Here is a 15,660-nt window from a genome sequence, read left to right as displayed (position 1 = left end):
CAAAATAGTGTCTCCATATCTTTAAAGCTAGTACTACAATGACCAATTCTAAATCATGCGTGGCATAGAGTTCTTCATGAGGTTTTAACTTCCTCGAGGCACACCCTATTACTCCCCTATCTTGCATTAATACTGCACCTAATCCTTGCTTGGATGCATTAGTACCAGTGTTTTAAAACTCAGACTCGGGTTCGGAACTGACCGAGGGTCGACTCGGCTGGTTTGATTTCAATGATTTGGTCGTTGTAAAAAATACATTAATTTTTTTTTTTTAATGAAAAAACATAATTTTAAAGATTTTCATTGATGTTTCGAAACACAATGCATTAGAATATAGAGAGAAGACAACGTATGATTAAAGTAGGCTCATGAATATGTCCATTATATCAAAATGGCACCCAGTGCACTATCCAATACATACATGATATAGAGATCAAAACAAAAACACATAACCAAGGAGTCTATAAATGTCCTCTACAACAAAAGTAAAATGTAAAACATCACTAGGCACCAGTACTATTGGCTACTGCTAACATCCCCAGTGAAGCTTCTGCCTCCAGAGCTTTATAATGGTACATTAGGTTTAGAAAAAACCCAGCTTCTTGTATAGGGCGATGGAGTTGATTGTTCCATCTTTGATCAATGATTTCCCAAATGGGCCCATACTTAGCCACTCTATCCTTGTATGTTGCCTTTATTTGCTCCTTTTCTTGATCCATAGTCTCATAAATGAAGACCATAGCCAATCTTTCTCCATCCACTGACCACAACACCTTAACAAACCGGCCAGGGGTCCGGCGCTATCAACATGGTCGACTCGATTCGGCTAGCTTGGTCGGCTCAACTGATTCGGTAACAAACTGACCACCGAACCAATTTTTATACAGAGCCAGCTCGACCAAGTTCCAACTTGGTTGGCTCAGCGAAATCCGATTCGATATGGCCGAATTTTAAAACACTGGTTAGTACATACGGTAAAGTCTTTATCCATATCAGGTACTCGCAAGATTGGTGCACTAGTCAACAACTTTTTAAGTTCAGAGTATGCTCTGTCACATTCCTAAGTCCATTCATATCTAACTTCTTTACGCTGTAGGGTTGTGATAGGTTTTGAAATTTTTGAGAACCCTTCTACAAACTTTCGATAATATCTAACTAAACTCATAAAACTCGCACTTCATGTGCATTCTTTGGTTCCGACCATTCCACGATTGCTTTTACTTTCCCAGGATCTACTGAGATCCCTTCACTAGATATAATATGACCTAGATAATGAATCTTCTTTTGAAAGAAAGAACACTTGGATATCTTTCCATATAACCGATGCCGAGGCAAGATAATACTATCTGCAAATGTTCTTGATGCTCCTCCTCATTTTTGGAGTAGATGAGAATATCATCTAAGAAGACTTGTACAAAGTGGTCGAGATACTTGCAGAAAACACTATTCATAAGATTCATGAATATTGCTGGTGCATTGGTCAACCCAAATGGTACTACTGTGAACTCGTAACGTCCAAAACTTGTTCAGAATGTAGTCTTAGAGATATTGCTATGCTTGATTCTTAATTGATGATACCCTGATCGTAGATCGATTTTTGAAAAGACCGAAACTCCTTTCATTTGGTCGAAGAGGTCATCATTTCGAGGCATTAGATACCTATTCTTTGTTGTAGCTTGATTTAAGTCTCGATAGCCTATGCATAATCGCAAGGAACCATCCTTCTTCTTGATAAAAATTATAGGTTCACCCCAAGGCGAGGTACTAGGTCGGATGTGTCATATTTTCAATAGTTCGTTCAATTGAATTTGTAGTTCTTGAAGTTTTAGAAGTAGAGTGTTTAGAGATTGGTTCTGTACCAGGTTTTAATTCTATTGTGAGGTCAAACTCCCTTTCAGTAGGTAATCCTAGTAGTTCCTTTGGAAAAACATCCAACAATTCAGATAACACCATATATTGCTCTAGGGACAATCCTTTTTCCTTGCTTACTTCCTTAACTGCATATACTTGACAACCTTTTCTTAAGCAACACTTCATTTGCATTGCTTAAGCAACACTTCATTTGCATTGTTGAGATGAAGCGTAAAGGTACATTCCTCTTAATACCCTGGATTTGGATCGTTTCTCCTTCGTCATTTATGCAGAGAATTATTTTTCTATAACAACCTACCCAAACTTTATGAGCTTCTAACCAATCCATCATGATGACGAGGTCATAAGTTCCTAGGGCTGTGACATATACTTTTAACTTAGTCGAACAGACCCCTAGATCAACTTTGCATCCCTCAACACTTAATTCTACAAATTGAAGTTCCTCTGAAGCCATTTCCACTTGTTTGAAATCATTTTGCTTGCGGGCTTCCGACCCACATTTATTTAATGCATAAGATGAAACAAAATTATCAGTAGCACCAATATCAAACAAGATTTTGAGTTTTATGCCGTTAATAGTACCTGAGGATTCCACTATAGTGGACTGATGTTTAGCCTGGTTGTTGTTGACTACAACATGGATTATGTGATTGCCTAGGGTATTTAACTTGTTGCATTACATTTGAAGCCTCTAGACAATCACATTGAAAATGAGGTCCTCCACATCCCCAACAGTTAAGCTAGGACGATCCCTTTGAGTTAGATGGTGAGTTTCTAGAAAAGGAGCTTTGTCCTCTTGTGCTACTTCCTCTTGCGCTTCTTCCTCTATTAGTGGTTCCTCGAGTGTTCCACTGACTTGTGTTAGATCTTGACGATTTTGCAGCTATAACATTAACTGCTATGGGGGCTCTTGCGGTAAATCTATTACCATAAGGAGGTGGTCTTGAGCTACTCTTCTTGAAGAAGTTTTGGGGAGTCTTCCCTAGAAATCTTCGCTGTGGCGGTCCTGTTGGCTTGACATCCTTTTGATCCCTAGATGTTCCTTTGCATAATGGAGACATTCAATTGCCTTTGTTACTGATGATGGCTTCCACATTCTAACCATGGCCTTGATTCGAGGATTTAACCCATACACGAATCGTTCAGCTTGGTGTTCATCAGTATCTAGATAAGGAACATAGTTCAGAAACTCCATAAACCTTATTTCAAATTCTTCCACTCTTTTATTACCTTGAATTAATGTGTGGAAGGCTCTGACCTGTTTCTTTGGAAAATAGGGTGGCAAGTACTTTGCGCAGAATATTTCCTTGAACAATTCCCAAGGAACGTTGTCTGATGTGAGATGTAGTTGTTTTTCTAAATTTCCCTACAAAATTAAAGCACTTCCCTTAGCTGGAATATAGCAATATTCATTTTGGAGGTAGAAGAATATTCTCGTAGCGCAAAACATGTCCATTCCTTCCAGCCATGCTTCAGCACGTTCTTCGGCTTGCCCTCCTGAAAATTCTTGGAGCTTAATCTTTTGTAGCTTCCTAGAAATATCCTCCTTTGGTTTTCTATAATAAAAAACTTTGGACTCCTCTAGGTTTCTTTCCTCAAGGTGAGGTCTCTCTTCCTTAGTATTGTCTATCGATGACTCTTTTAATGTTTCTAAGATGGCTTCCAATGAGCCCATTATAATGGTTTGCTCAGGTGCTAGAAGGGTTGGTGCTGATGATGGTATCGGTGGTGGCGATGGCGATGCCACTAGATGATGTCGTCGTTGATATGTCTTTACCATTGTAACTTTTCCTTGAAATCCAATAAGGTTATGAGTATCTAAGGTACAATTTATAAATACAATTTTGTAACATTTAAGCTCACATGCGGGTATTACATGCAGGTAGGTGTTACTGATACTAAGGTCAAGGAGGGTGGTATCGTTACCTCCTTGTCCTAAATGATGGTTCATCTTCTTGGCTTTAGGATTTTAGTTATGTCTAAGGTCATAAAAGAAAAGAAGGGATAACTTGTCATGATCTTATATTTTCTTGATGTAAACTTTTATTTCGACTTTATGAAATTTTATTATTTTGTCTTCCTATGACTCTTGATGACACAATTTCTAATGACCCGGATAAAATTATATTCATATTTACCATGACATTGACTTCTATAAACTTTAATATTTTGAGTTTTCCCACCTTTTTCATAATGATCGTTACTTGTGGTATAAAATCTATTGGAGTCTTGATGGATATTAAAATATATAGTTAATCTTGCCTTAAAAGTTATTTAAATTTTAAACATCTTACCATGCTTTATATTGTTCTGGTCAATAGAATCTACTAATATCATAAATTCAAAATATTTTCGAACAAAATGGGTCAATATTTCTTGTTCATAAGTATTTTAATTATGACATATGCTAGTATGAAGAATTTTAAACTAATTATAAAGTATTAAACTATTATATTTTCAATTTATTTTATTTATCCCACATGTACTTATTTTCTCTTTATTTTAATAAAAATAAAATAAAAAAACAAAATTAGATTATATAAATATTCAAAACTTTTATTATATTAAAAACTAATAAATCATGCTTTATGATAAAATAAAGTCACACCCATGACGAGTAAAAATTATATACTCTAAAACTGACCAATAGCCATAACCAAAATAAAATTAATACATGAAAAGTAAAAATTACACTTTACCAATTATAATATTGTGGCTTTTCAACCTCTTCAATAATGTAAAAAAATAAAATAACTCTATAAATGCAATTCTATCTTTGAAGAAATATTTGAATCCATGTCTAAAGTGAGTAATAAAACAATTCCATATGCTGTATTGCACCCTCGTCCCATCGACTAAACTATTTGAAAATAACCTGTCGTAATTCATGGAAAAAGTGATGGTATTAGTTCTAATACGATATAGACTTAACAATCATGCAAGCCCCGTAGATGTCCATCTATCTAGCGAGTTGCTTTTGGCTTTAAAACTATGTTGCATGAGTTTCTAGAACGTGGGAATGTTGCGAACTTGGGTACAGGTATCTGGAACGGATAGAGGTTTCCCCAAAATTTACAACGGCAAATTAGGAGCAGTAATATTATATAATAAAAAGATTAAAAATATAATTTTTTTTTTAATTATATATTTTTATATAATAATCAAAATTAATATTGAATCAAAATATTCAAATATAAAAATCAATTTAAAATTTTAACTCACTATATGAATATCGAATTCAAAACTGAAAATTTGAAAATGTAAATGATTCAAGAGACACTTCTGAATTTAAGAAACATAGTGAAAATCAAAGAACTCATCATATTAATATTCATATTTCCAGCGTGCCTAATGTAGTACATAGTAAAAAAATTGGCAAATGCCCAAAGTGGCAAAGTAATACATCGTCCAAAAATGATCAAAGGGCCAAAACATAACATTAAAGACTAAAGTCGAAGATGATCGTAAAGTGCAATCTTCGACATCAAGACTATCCATATAAGCTTGAGCCTCGCTAGGCACTCCAATTCCATCATCACCATCATCAATATCAAGATCACCTGCAATGCTACCCAAAGGTATGCCAACTAAACCTACATCTGGTGGAGGATTATCCTCATCATCATCAATCTAAGAAGCATCCTCAGCGTCAACATCCCATCGTGCTATAGGGCCCTCTAAATAATTAGGTAGCTTCCTTGAGTGAAGTCGAAGACTACTATGCATATAAACCAATTTCTCTGAGCTCTTAGAGATAAACCTATTCCTCTTACATAGTGAATGAAACTCTAAGTGGACCAATTCTTTTTAGCTGCCAATGAACTAGAAACCTAAGATAGCAAGTGTGAGGCAAGATTTCGAAGCTCTTGGGCTTTTCCCCCATACATTCTCCACCATCCAATGGGATTCTTTTGTGCATAAATGTTGATGTCCACCCTTGCATCTTGAGAGAATGTGGAAGGGTTTAAGGTAGAAAAATCAATAAATTGTTCCCGCATTACTTTTGCTTCATTAAGTGTATAGATTTTGCATATGGCATCAAGAAATCCTTGTTTCACTTCTTCATCGTCAATGTGTAGAACTTTGTTTGGTCTCTCCATATAATTCAATATGATGAAGAAGAGGACATGAGGCTCCAATTCTAGGTCATGGCGGGTCAGAAGGAGGAATTCCAAGGAGTGAAAAATGATTGCATGGACACCATCTCGGCAAAAAGGTGCTAACTAGGGTATCCATGATCGATAAGATCTACAAACAAGCTACGACATGCATAAAGGAAGTGGCAAAAGTCACAACTTGATGGGGTTGGACCTAAGGAAAAATGATGGCATTGATGGCCAAACTTTGGGTATTTTGGGGATTTCCCCTTTATCGAGGACTATAGCCTACGGGGATCAACAAGCTACTTCGTCCCTTAGGCATATCTTCCCTATTATCTTATGAAATTCATTGAAGAACTCCAAAGAGGGGTTTCTATCCCAAATGATGTGCCTTATGTTGCCTACCATGCTATCAATACATTCATAAACTTCTCCAAGGGTGGGGGAATCAAAATCTGCATACCTAATCAACTCCACAATTGGAGTTATGAAAGAAACAACATATTTACAATCAGACAACCAATCATCATTGAGATGTTGCTCTCTTATCTTCTTTGCCTGCACTAATTTAGATTTAGACCATGCATTCCACTCTTGGGAAACAACAATGGCTTGTAAGGATGCATGCACCTCAACCATACGCTGAAAACGAATGAAGTATGTAGCATATCTTGTTTTGCAGGTTTCAAAAACCTCTTTCTTGAATACACCCTATAGATTGCTAAAGAGGCATGGTGGTTGCAAATGTACATTTGTGCATCTCTTGCATCTAAAATGAGTTTTGCAATCCAAGATATTTTGCCATTATCTTTGAGGACATTATTCAAGGCATGTACACAACAAGGAGTCCAAAATATATGCCTATATCGACTTTGAACCATCAAACCCGTTGCTTTGCAAATAGGGATTGCATTTGTGATTACATGTGCTACATTTGAAGGACCAAGCTCATCAATTGCTTCTTTCATTACTTCAAACATGAAGGTAGCATCCTTTAGTTTCCCACTACAATCAATTGCTCTTAAAAATAGGGCCCAACTGGAGATGTAACAATAATATTCAACAATAGCCTTTGTTGAATGTCTGTCCAACCTGAACATCCTGAATAAATCCAAGATTGTTTAAGGGGCCCATAAGCCCCTGCATTCTTGTCACCCCCTTATCTAACAATGATGTCCTCATTTTGTTGTAATTTGGAGGTGCATATGCTGGCCCAACATCTATGATTTTTCACACCATTTCTTTGTAATGTGGAGAACAGGTAGCATTAAACGAAATCCCATTTTCCATAAAAGAAATAGCAATAGCATCATCAGCCTCATCCGTATGTAATAGCAGGCCTCTTACACCTCCTAGAAGTAGACCCCCCTCATAGACTCAAATTGGTTTGATGCATTTTGATTAACTGAATCTTCCATATCATGGGAAGAAGATCTAGGTAGTTTAAAGTTACAACCATTGTCCAAGTTCATTAAATTGTATCCTAGGGAAGCCATATGAAGCTTTGTCAACTCCATCCTTTTCTCAATAGTATATGTACAACCCTTTGCTCCATCACCAAATAGGGATAGAAGAGATGCCACACCCTAGTGTAGCTTCCTTTAAACACATGGTTACACAATGTGCACATCCATTCTTCACAACCACCACTATTCTTTTTCTTGTTTTTAGTAATTTTCTTCACAACCTTTAACAAGGGTTTCTTCGGGTTTGTGCTTTGTTGGACTTGACCACTTGGAATTGGAGCGGCCCACATCTTCTTAGTGGATTATGATTATTGGATTATCATTATAGTATCTAGATGCTTCACGATGATCAACTCATGAGATGCATTTATTTTTATTTTAATGTGATTTTATATTATCTTGTTAGAACTTATGACTGAGGATAGATATTATATTTTAGTATCTACTATCAGTGATTGATGTACCACTTGACATCTATACATTTTATATTGTAGTTTTATTTTCATATTTGTGTGACAATGTGTTTTCTTGATGTTGATGTTGCTATAAAATAATAGTTTTTTATAAATGATAATTTTTGTATTTTTTTGAAGTTTTCCAATATTTTCTGATATTTTCCCTGATATTGCCAATCGTATAAATTTCAGACCCCGGGTGATAAATTGCCGATAACGATAAATGTAACTTTGGTTATAATTATAATTTTCTCAGTTGGGCTATTTCCCAGGGCGGGAGCCCAAGTAGGTTCTGATTGATTGTTAATGAAGAACCATTCATTGGGTAGAATTTGTTTGTCACTTGTGATTATGATTGGTGTAATTTTGCTTCCTTTAATTGTGTTTAGAACTTAGTTTGGCCTTTATTCAATAGTCTGTAATCTGCTAGGTTAGTGAAGTGCCGGGTACTAGGTTCACAGGAAATTTAACATTGAAAGTCCTCAGCGTCTCTTGCAAGTGATGTTTCTGGACTCGGTTCCATTCCTGATCCTGGAAATTTTCTCTCCTCGACATTCTGTTCAAACCATTCTTCCATTGGATATAATGTACTGCCCCATGTGACCATCCTCCTAATCTTGCGTATCAAGTTGTAGTGACCCCAACAATCTTGTCCTTGATTCAGCAGCTCCAACGCTTCTTGAGCAGGTTGGTTTATTGCCAGAAAATGCAACCAGGACTGGAAAATGATATTTTACTCAGGTTGTACAAGACCTTTAATTACTACTAAATTAAACCAAGCTTTGGTAAGCATTGGACAAACATTGACAAATACTACCTTGGTCCTGAAGATGAACCTCATTAGTAGGTTCGAAACGTCGACCAGCAAATAATTCTATGTGATTAATTCGAAAGTCAGTTTCAAACAATCATTATGGATCACAAAAGTCTCAGAGAAAAAAAAATACTACAGTTATTGAAATCAATTGTTATCGTCATTGACATTTAATATAGCTATTTCAATTATTGATACTTTTAACTCCACGTTTGGATCATTCTATTTTTTGAAAACCATTCTCCTATCCCCACTTTCAAATGAATATCACTCAAGTTCATGGCATTCATCATTTTTCTCACTCTAGCTGATTATTTTTCTTCTCAATTGTGTTGTCAAATCGATTAGAAATAACTGGATCTAATCACAACCTTGGATATGCTGAAGATGCTTTACCTCTACAGAATGTCGATTGTTGTTCTGTCCAAATTTAGACACTTGTTGCAATTAATATAATTTCTTTCTTTTCATGTTTCTCCATTGCTTCCTGAAATTTGTGTGTATCATGTTATGGCGCTAACTGTACAATTGATTATTCAATATATATTCTAAAATTTGCTTAAGACCAAGGATTATTGTTAAATCATCGCATCTTTTGTTCACTTTCTAAGATTCTCTCTTTTGTTGACTTCCAGCTCTTGACTCCTTTGTTGAAGGTCCACCATTTACAGTCCAACGGTTGTGTGAGGTACATTTACTGTTGATTCTGGAAATTGTGTTTTTAACATGCTAGGTATTTTGTGTAAAATATGTTTTTATTGCAGTTTGTATTGCATTTCTGCACAAGAAAAGACTACATTAAGGATAACATGCCAAGATTTGAAGAGTAGTATGCTACCATTTGTGGTTAGTTTGATTTTTTGAGATTTTGTTGATGTTATGCAGATTTTATTAAAACCACAAAGCATTTACCCAAATATTGCTAAAGTTTCCCTCGCATTAGAAAAGGTAAAATGCACACTTTTTATGCTAGAGACAATCATTGTTATTTGCAATATAAGTATTTATAAAGATCTGTTACTTAGCTTACTGTAGTAGCCATCTTTATATTTCAATATGGGCATAAAATTTGATGTTTTTGCATTATGTATTTTGAGAATAGATGCTTAACGTGGGTTTGGATTCCTATTATTGTTTATTTTGTACCATAGTTGTGTTTGAGATGCAATAATTTACATGTTTTTTAAATTTTTACAATGTTTATTAATGTCATCCCCTAGAGTCTGGACTGGGGCAGGCTTAATGCTTAGTGTCTATTTTTCAGTGTTACACAGGGACACATCCCCGAGGGTGGGGGGTGTGCCCCACATCTTTTCCATCCTCTTGGGACACCCCACGTTTCCCAGGCTCTTGCAGCAGGGGGTGCCTAGGGTGCTGATTTTTCTTATAATAGAAACTGATTTTATAATCTTGATAATTACTTCCAATGATTTGTATTCTCAAGTTGTCTTATGTCACTTATACCATTAAGCAATTATACATAAAAAATCTCAACTATAATGCAATAATAACCACAGGATCATAAAGAGACATCCCCACACAAAAAGACACAAGATTACCATGGGAAAACCCAACCTTCGGAAAAACTCAGCTAACTTTTCTTTTAAGGAGAATTCAATTTTCAGCAAAGTTTACAATATAAATTGTCTAGAAATCTGTGCCAATTTCCAAGCCCAAATACCAGTCAAACCTGGTCAAAGGAGAGAGAATATCTGACTTCTGTTTAGCTTAGTCAAATCTGGTCAACAGGTGGAATTTTGGCCTCTGTTGCTATCTAAAAAAATTTGGTCAAACTGCCTCAGTCAACCTACGGTCAATGCTGGTCAAACAGTTTGGTCAATGCCCAGAATTTTGGTCAACTGTTCAGTCAAAGATGCAGTCAAATTTCCAGATGTATCTTGGTCAATGCATATCAGCAATAGTCCAAAAGATCCTTCAGTCAACACTCGTCATTGAGTCAAACTTCTGCTTGGAATACACCTGTCAAACCTCAGTCTTATTCTGCTTCTTCACACGTGTGAACAAATCTGTAATTGTTCTTGGGATTCAAATTGATTTGATGATGAATTGAGGAGGTCAAATCATTTATTTATAGTGGTCAAATGGGGTGGGTTTTGACCAAGGGTCACACCCATTCACAAGGTGGGGCTGACTTGACTTTTGGGGCCTACATGAAGGCCAAGATTAATAGTATTTACATTCCATATATAATATTTTCTTGGGTTGATTTAGAAGGCCAATTGGGCATGCAAGAATACCTCTTGATGCTACAAAAATCGATACTCCTTACCAAGGTAGGTACTTTCCTGCAACAAATTTCCCTTAGCTGGGAATTCTCCTTCCTTAAGAAAAGTTTCATGATCTTGTCATAATGATGCATGTCTTTTGATTAACATAAATATCCAGGGTGGGCCAAGTTCCTTTATGGCTCCTTAGGCAAGCCGCAAATATATCAATCTCCTCTGGTCATGACCTTAGCCTATGCATTAAATATTTTTAACTTCTCAAGATAATCTGCCTTTGGACTATTCACGTTTCTGGTCAAAGTCCTTTGTGACATGCTCAAGTCCTTCGAGTATTTAAAGGTGAATTTCATCTATCTCTTTTGGTTGTCATAGCCAAGTCCTTCTGGCAGCCAATTCCTTTTGGCTTCTAAGGAGAAGATTTGTCCAATATTATAGTTTCCCTCGAACATTTACTTTTAGTCAACCTAGCCGAGTTCTTTTAGCTTCAAAGATGAATGTTTACATCTCTATTTGTTAAAGTCCTTTATGACCTAGCCAAATCCTTCTGGCTACCTCGTCATTCCTTTCAATGAGGGAGACATATAACATCATACTAAGCCCATTTTTGTCCACAATTTATTGAGCTCTATTGCTCCTCTGTTTATCATGTCTCAAGTGAAGTGATTTGGTCTGTTACCCACCACTCGTGGGTGACACACATAGGAGGGATTTTTCTCCTAGATGGTCCTCAACCAGCAGCTAGCAACCCTTTGCAGCCACCAGATAGCTCGATGTGCCACCATCTCTGCCACCTAAGCCAACCATATGCTCTTTTGCCCATCTGTTATGATCATATGTTTGAAGGTGGACCTTCAAACCTCGAAGGTGTGGCTTTTCATTCTATAGTTGGGTATTTTTGTTTACTTCTCATGGACACTTTTGGGCATGGATTAGTGGGGGGATTTGAAGAAATAGTGCGCTTGGTTGGTACTCTTGTCTCCTATTTCCAATTTGATGGTTAGCCTTGTATATTAGTCCCATGGGATCTCCTTTATTGGTTGCTAGCTTTAGGGGTGGAACTACATGGGAAACCCCGATTTTGGTTGTGTGGTCCCGTTTCTGAACACCACATACATCACTCCCCTCCACTCATTATAACCCCATTCACCATATTTCACTTCTGGGTCCAGATATGTTCACTGGGTTCACAAGGAGTTAGCTTCCCCCTTGTCTTGTCCACACCTTGGGTCGAGCCTGGAACGATGCCGCGGAGGTTGATGAAGCTAAAAAGAAAAGAAAAAAACATAATTTGGCCACTCTCAACAAGAAATGTACCATAAAATGTAAAAGATGGTCGGGACATATAAATTTAGCACGTGGGCAAAAGCCAAACATGAGGTCTGCCCCTATCATTATGGCCATTTCCCTGGTTCCTAAGGTCCCTCATATCGACCCCTTTCATCATTAAGGAACCCATGGTTGTCCCAACCCCCGGTGGGTGATGAACTACCCCACCTCAAAGGGGTATCCACTGCTATATCTTACACATCATGCTCTCATCCCCTAGAGCCCTGAGCAGTTATAAAGGAAAAATCAATAAAAGGCAAAAGGCATATGAAGGAGGGTGGAAAAACAATGGTCGGGGTAACTCATGTACCATGATTGCTCCCTCCTACATTCATATACTCAAGTGTGGGCTTCCCTTACTACGACTAACCTTGTATTGTGGCATGTGGCTTGGAGCCTTCCCCCGACGTCCCACTCTCTTCCATCATTATATCACATGCCACCTGCCATTTGATAGATATACCGTGGACATGTCACCCCCTCAGAGGCTGAAACCACCTAATAAGGTCTTTGGTTAACCTTCTTGAACTTGGAGACACTTGTACGTTCTAAAACCCACTATGGAAGGGTTTGCCACCATGAAGTGTCCAATTGATTCCATGATTTGTAAGCTTTTTTGTTCAATTGAACTAATGTTTGGTTGTACTGGAAGGTGAGGGGACGCATTGGATCTTATATAGGATTGCAAGTGGGTCTTCATCTTGGATTTGGTCTCCCTATACAGGATCCAAGCCCTTTAGAGGGTCATCTTGGCATTTACAGTGCGAGCGTTGAGAGCTTTGGGCCTCCACTATAACAAAGAGTGGATTGCCACATCATGGGATCCTTTAGTTCCACCCATTGCTTGCTCGTGTTCCATTTATTTGATGATGATAATGCACTTGGACCAACTTGCCCAGCGTGCTGCACTCTTGAACCACACATTTGGCAGCTGATCTAGGGCCCAGATGAGGATGTCTCACAGTGGGAGACAAAGAGAGGCCTTGCATCATCCTTCCAGCGCTTACAAATGGGATACAGGCTTGTTCGATCCACTTGGAGACCCATGAGGATGGTTTTTTTCCCCCCACAGCCACTTGGGGACACCATAGGTCATTTGCTTGGATATCAAGGGGCCACCCCCTTTATCACTATGTTTGGAGCTCATTCATCCATCTTGGCATACATTGGACTCCATTGGGCCTCTCTAATCGCCCTTCGACCTATTGTATCTATTATTTTTGTGAAGATTCCTTAATCTAACACATCAGAAACCCCTACTGCAATTTCTGGTTTACTATCTCCTACTTGTTCTTTACATTAACAAGCTATTTAATCGCATAAACATTGAAGTAAACACAAATGCAACCTTCACAGATATATAGATCACGCACTGAAGTAAACAAAAACAATAACACAAGGGGCACCGTTATTTTTGGAAAATCGTCCCCGGAAAAGCCCAATTTGGGAAAACCGGTGCAACAGATATGAGGGTTTTATTATTAAGCAGATTTCTTGAATACAACTAGGGTGCTAGAATGTCTCACCCAATAGAGAATGTCCACGGTAGTAGTACCTCTATCCGGAGACAGATATTCCGGCAAATCAGCAACCAGATGATCAACCCCACACTGGCTCTGATTATTCCTTGTGCTGGACAACGAAAGCTGCTCCAAGCACTGCTCTAGAATTGCATCACTCTTCAAGAACTACGTCACCTTCTCCCGGCCGATCTGCTCTCATTCTACCCCACAAAATCTCATCAGCGCTGCCTCTGAAACCCTCTACGTCCTCTGCGTTAGCCTTTATGACGCTTTGTGTCCTCTGCGCTGCCTCCTTCGGCCTCCGCGTTAGCCCTTCTTGGGCTTGCGTTGTCTCTCCTCGCACTTCAGTGCCTCTCTACTATGTATTCTTCAGTGTTGGATGAAAATCCCTTGTTGAACTGCCCCTCGCTGCAATTGATCACTAACTAGATTTTCTCAGCAAACCTCGCCCCAGAAAAACGAATTCTTGATCTCTCTTGGTTTGTCTCCAACTGACCCTCAAGCCTCCTCTTATACTTTTCCTGTTGACGATTCAACGATTGACATTAAGTCCGTAATCAACGACTAAGATTAGAACTGGCTTGATCCTTGTCACTTAGAACTTTCTCACCCATTTTATATTAATACACATTAATATTTTTAATTTTATAAGTTTAGACTTAGGGACCCATTAAAAATATTAATTATTTTAATATCTCTTCATCCAGGTGGAATTTCTCCAAACAATTTATGGGTCTTGGAGATCTCATGTGCCTTAGCCTCTCCACCAAATTTCAAGGCTAGAACACATCCGATGCTACCCAAAATCAACACTTCCTCTTAGCGAGGAATGTGCTCTAGCAATGTTTCACCATAGAAGCATCACACTGATCCTCCACATCAGTCCTTTGTGCTGATGCTTGGCCTGCTGCCCCACATCCACTGCATTGCTGCTTTCTGTACTGTTTCCCATGACACTGCTACATCTGTACTGCAACTCTCTCTCAACATGCTACATCATGCTGCCTATAGCAATGCCATTGCTAACTGTTGCATTGCAACTCAGTTACCGAGAAATATGTAACTGAATTCACCCAAATACTAACATCCTGGCCAGTCTGGAAGCCTCGTGATGCTGAAGCTACCTCTATTGTTATCTTGTGCTCCCTTTGCTGCCACTGCGCTGCTGAAACCTCTTCTGTGCCTCTCTCACTACTGCAACCTCATTGCTAACTGTTGCACTGCAACTTAGTTACCGAGAAGTAAGTAACTGAATTCACCCAAAAACTGACATCCTGGTCAGTCTGGAAGCCTCGTGATGCTGAAGCTACCTCTGTTGCTATCTTGTGCTCCCTCTGCTGCCACTATGCTGCTGCAACCTCTTCTGTGCCCCTCGCACTGCTGCAGCCTCCACTTTGCTGCTACAGACTTATGCACTCTAGCACTGCATTGCCGCTCCATTACACCTTGCTCCACCTAACACCTGTCATCATGCTACTGTCTTTAAGGGCTCCCGTAGTTGGACGTGATCCAAGAGTTTGGGCACCTCAAGGATCCTGCCCCCCTCTGTAGTCCTCTTGACTACAACTCAATGGCCCCCCACCTCTTCTCTAGAGGCATATGAACACTCATGGCACAATCGTCATCAGTCTCGACATCCTTCTCCGCCTTTGCTGGAGCACCCTTTGAGTCAGAAGCTTCTCCCTTCCCTTTCTTCTTGGGGCACTGAGACGCATAATGTCCCAGCTCCCCAGAGTTGAAGCACTTGACCTTGAAGATATCTTTCTTCTTCCTCTTCTGAACCCCCTGCTATCCGGTAGATGCTAGAGCGGCATCCTCCTCCTCCTCTTTGTTGATTCGAAATCCCTTATCGCTACTC

The 15,660-nt window shown here is 38.6% G+C and overlaps 1 protein-coding gene across 1 annotated transcript in view; it reads left to right on the top strand.

Annotated features, from left to right (window-relative positions):
* The window catches only part of LOC149159600 (serine/threonine-protein phosphatase 4 regulatory subunit-like protein), a 115,377-nt gene that overhangs the window by 82,724 nt on the left and 16,993 nt on the right, over positions 1 to 15,660 (top strand). The window contains exons 4-5 of the mRNA XM_089434352.1: positions 9,343 to 9,395; positions 9,593 to 9,655. Of these exons, the coding sequence (XP_089290478.1) occupies positions 9,343 to 9,395; positions 9,593 to 9,655 (116 nt within the window). The remainder of the gene's footprint in view (positions 1 to 9,342; positions 9,396 to 9,592; positions 9,656 to 15,660) is intronic.

Source organism: Pinus tabuliformis, chromosome 5_2 (genome assembly GCF_031772625.1).
Source record: "Pinus tabuliformis cultivar Carrire ecotype Pingquan chromosome 5_2, CPIR1, whole genome shotgun sequence".
Lineage (NCBI taxonomy): Eukaryota > Viridiplantae > Streptophyta > Pinopsida > Pinales > Pinaceae > Pinus > Pinus tabuliformis.
The sequence above is the reverse complement of the archived record's forward strand: the minus strand, read 5'-3'. Positions and strand labels throughout refer to the sequence as shown.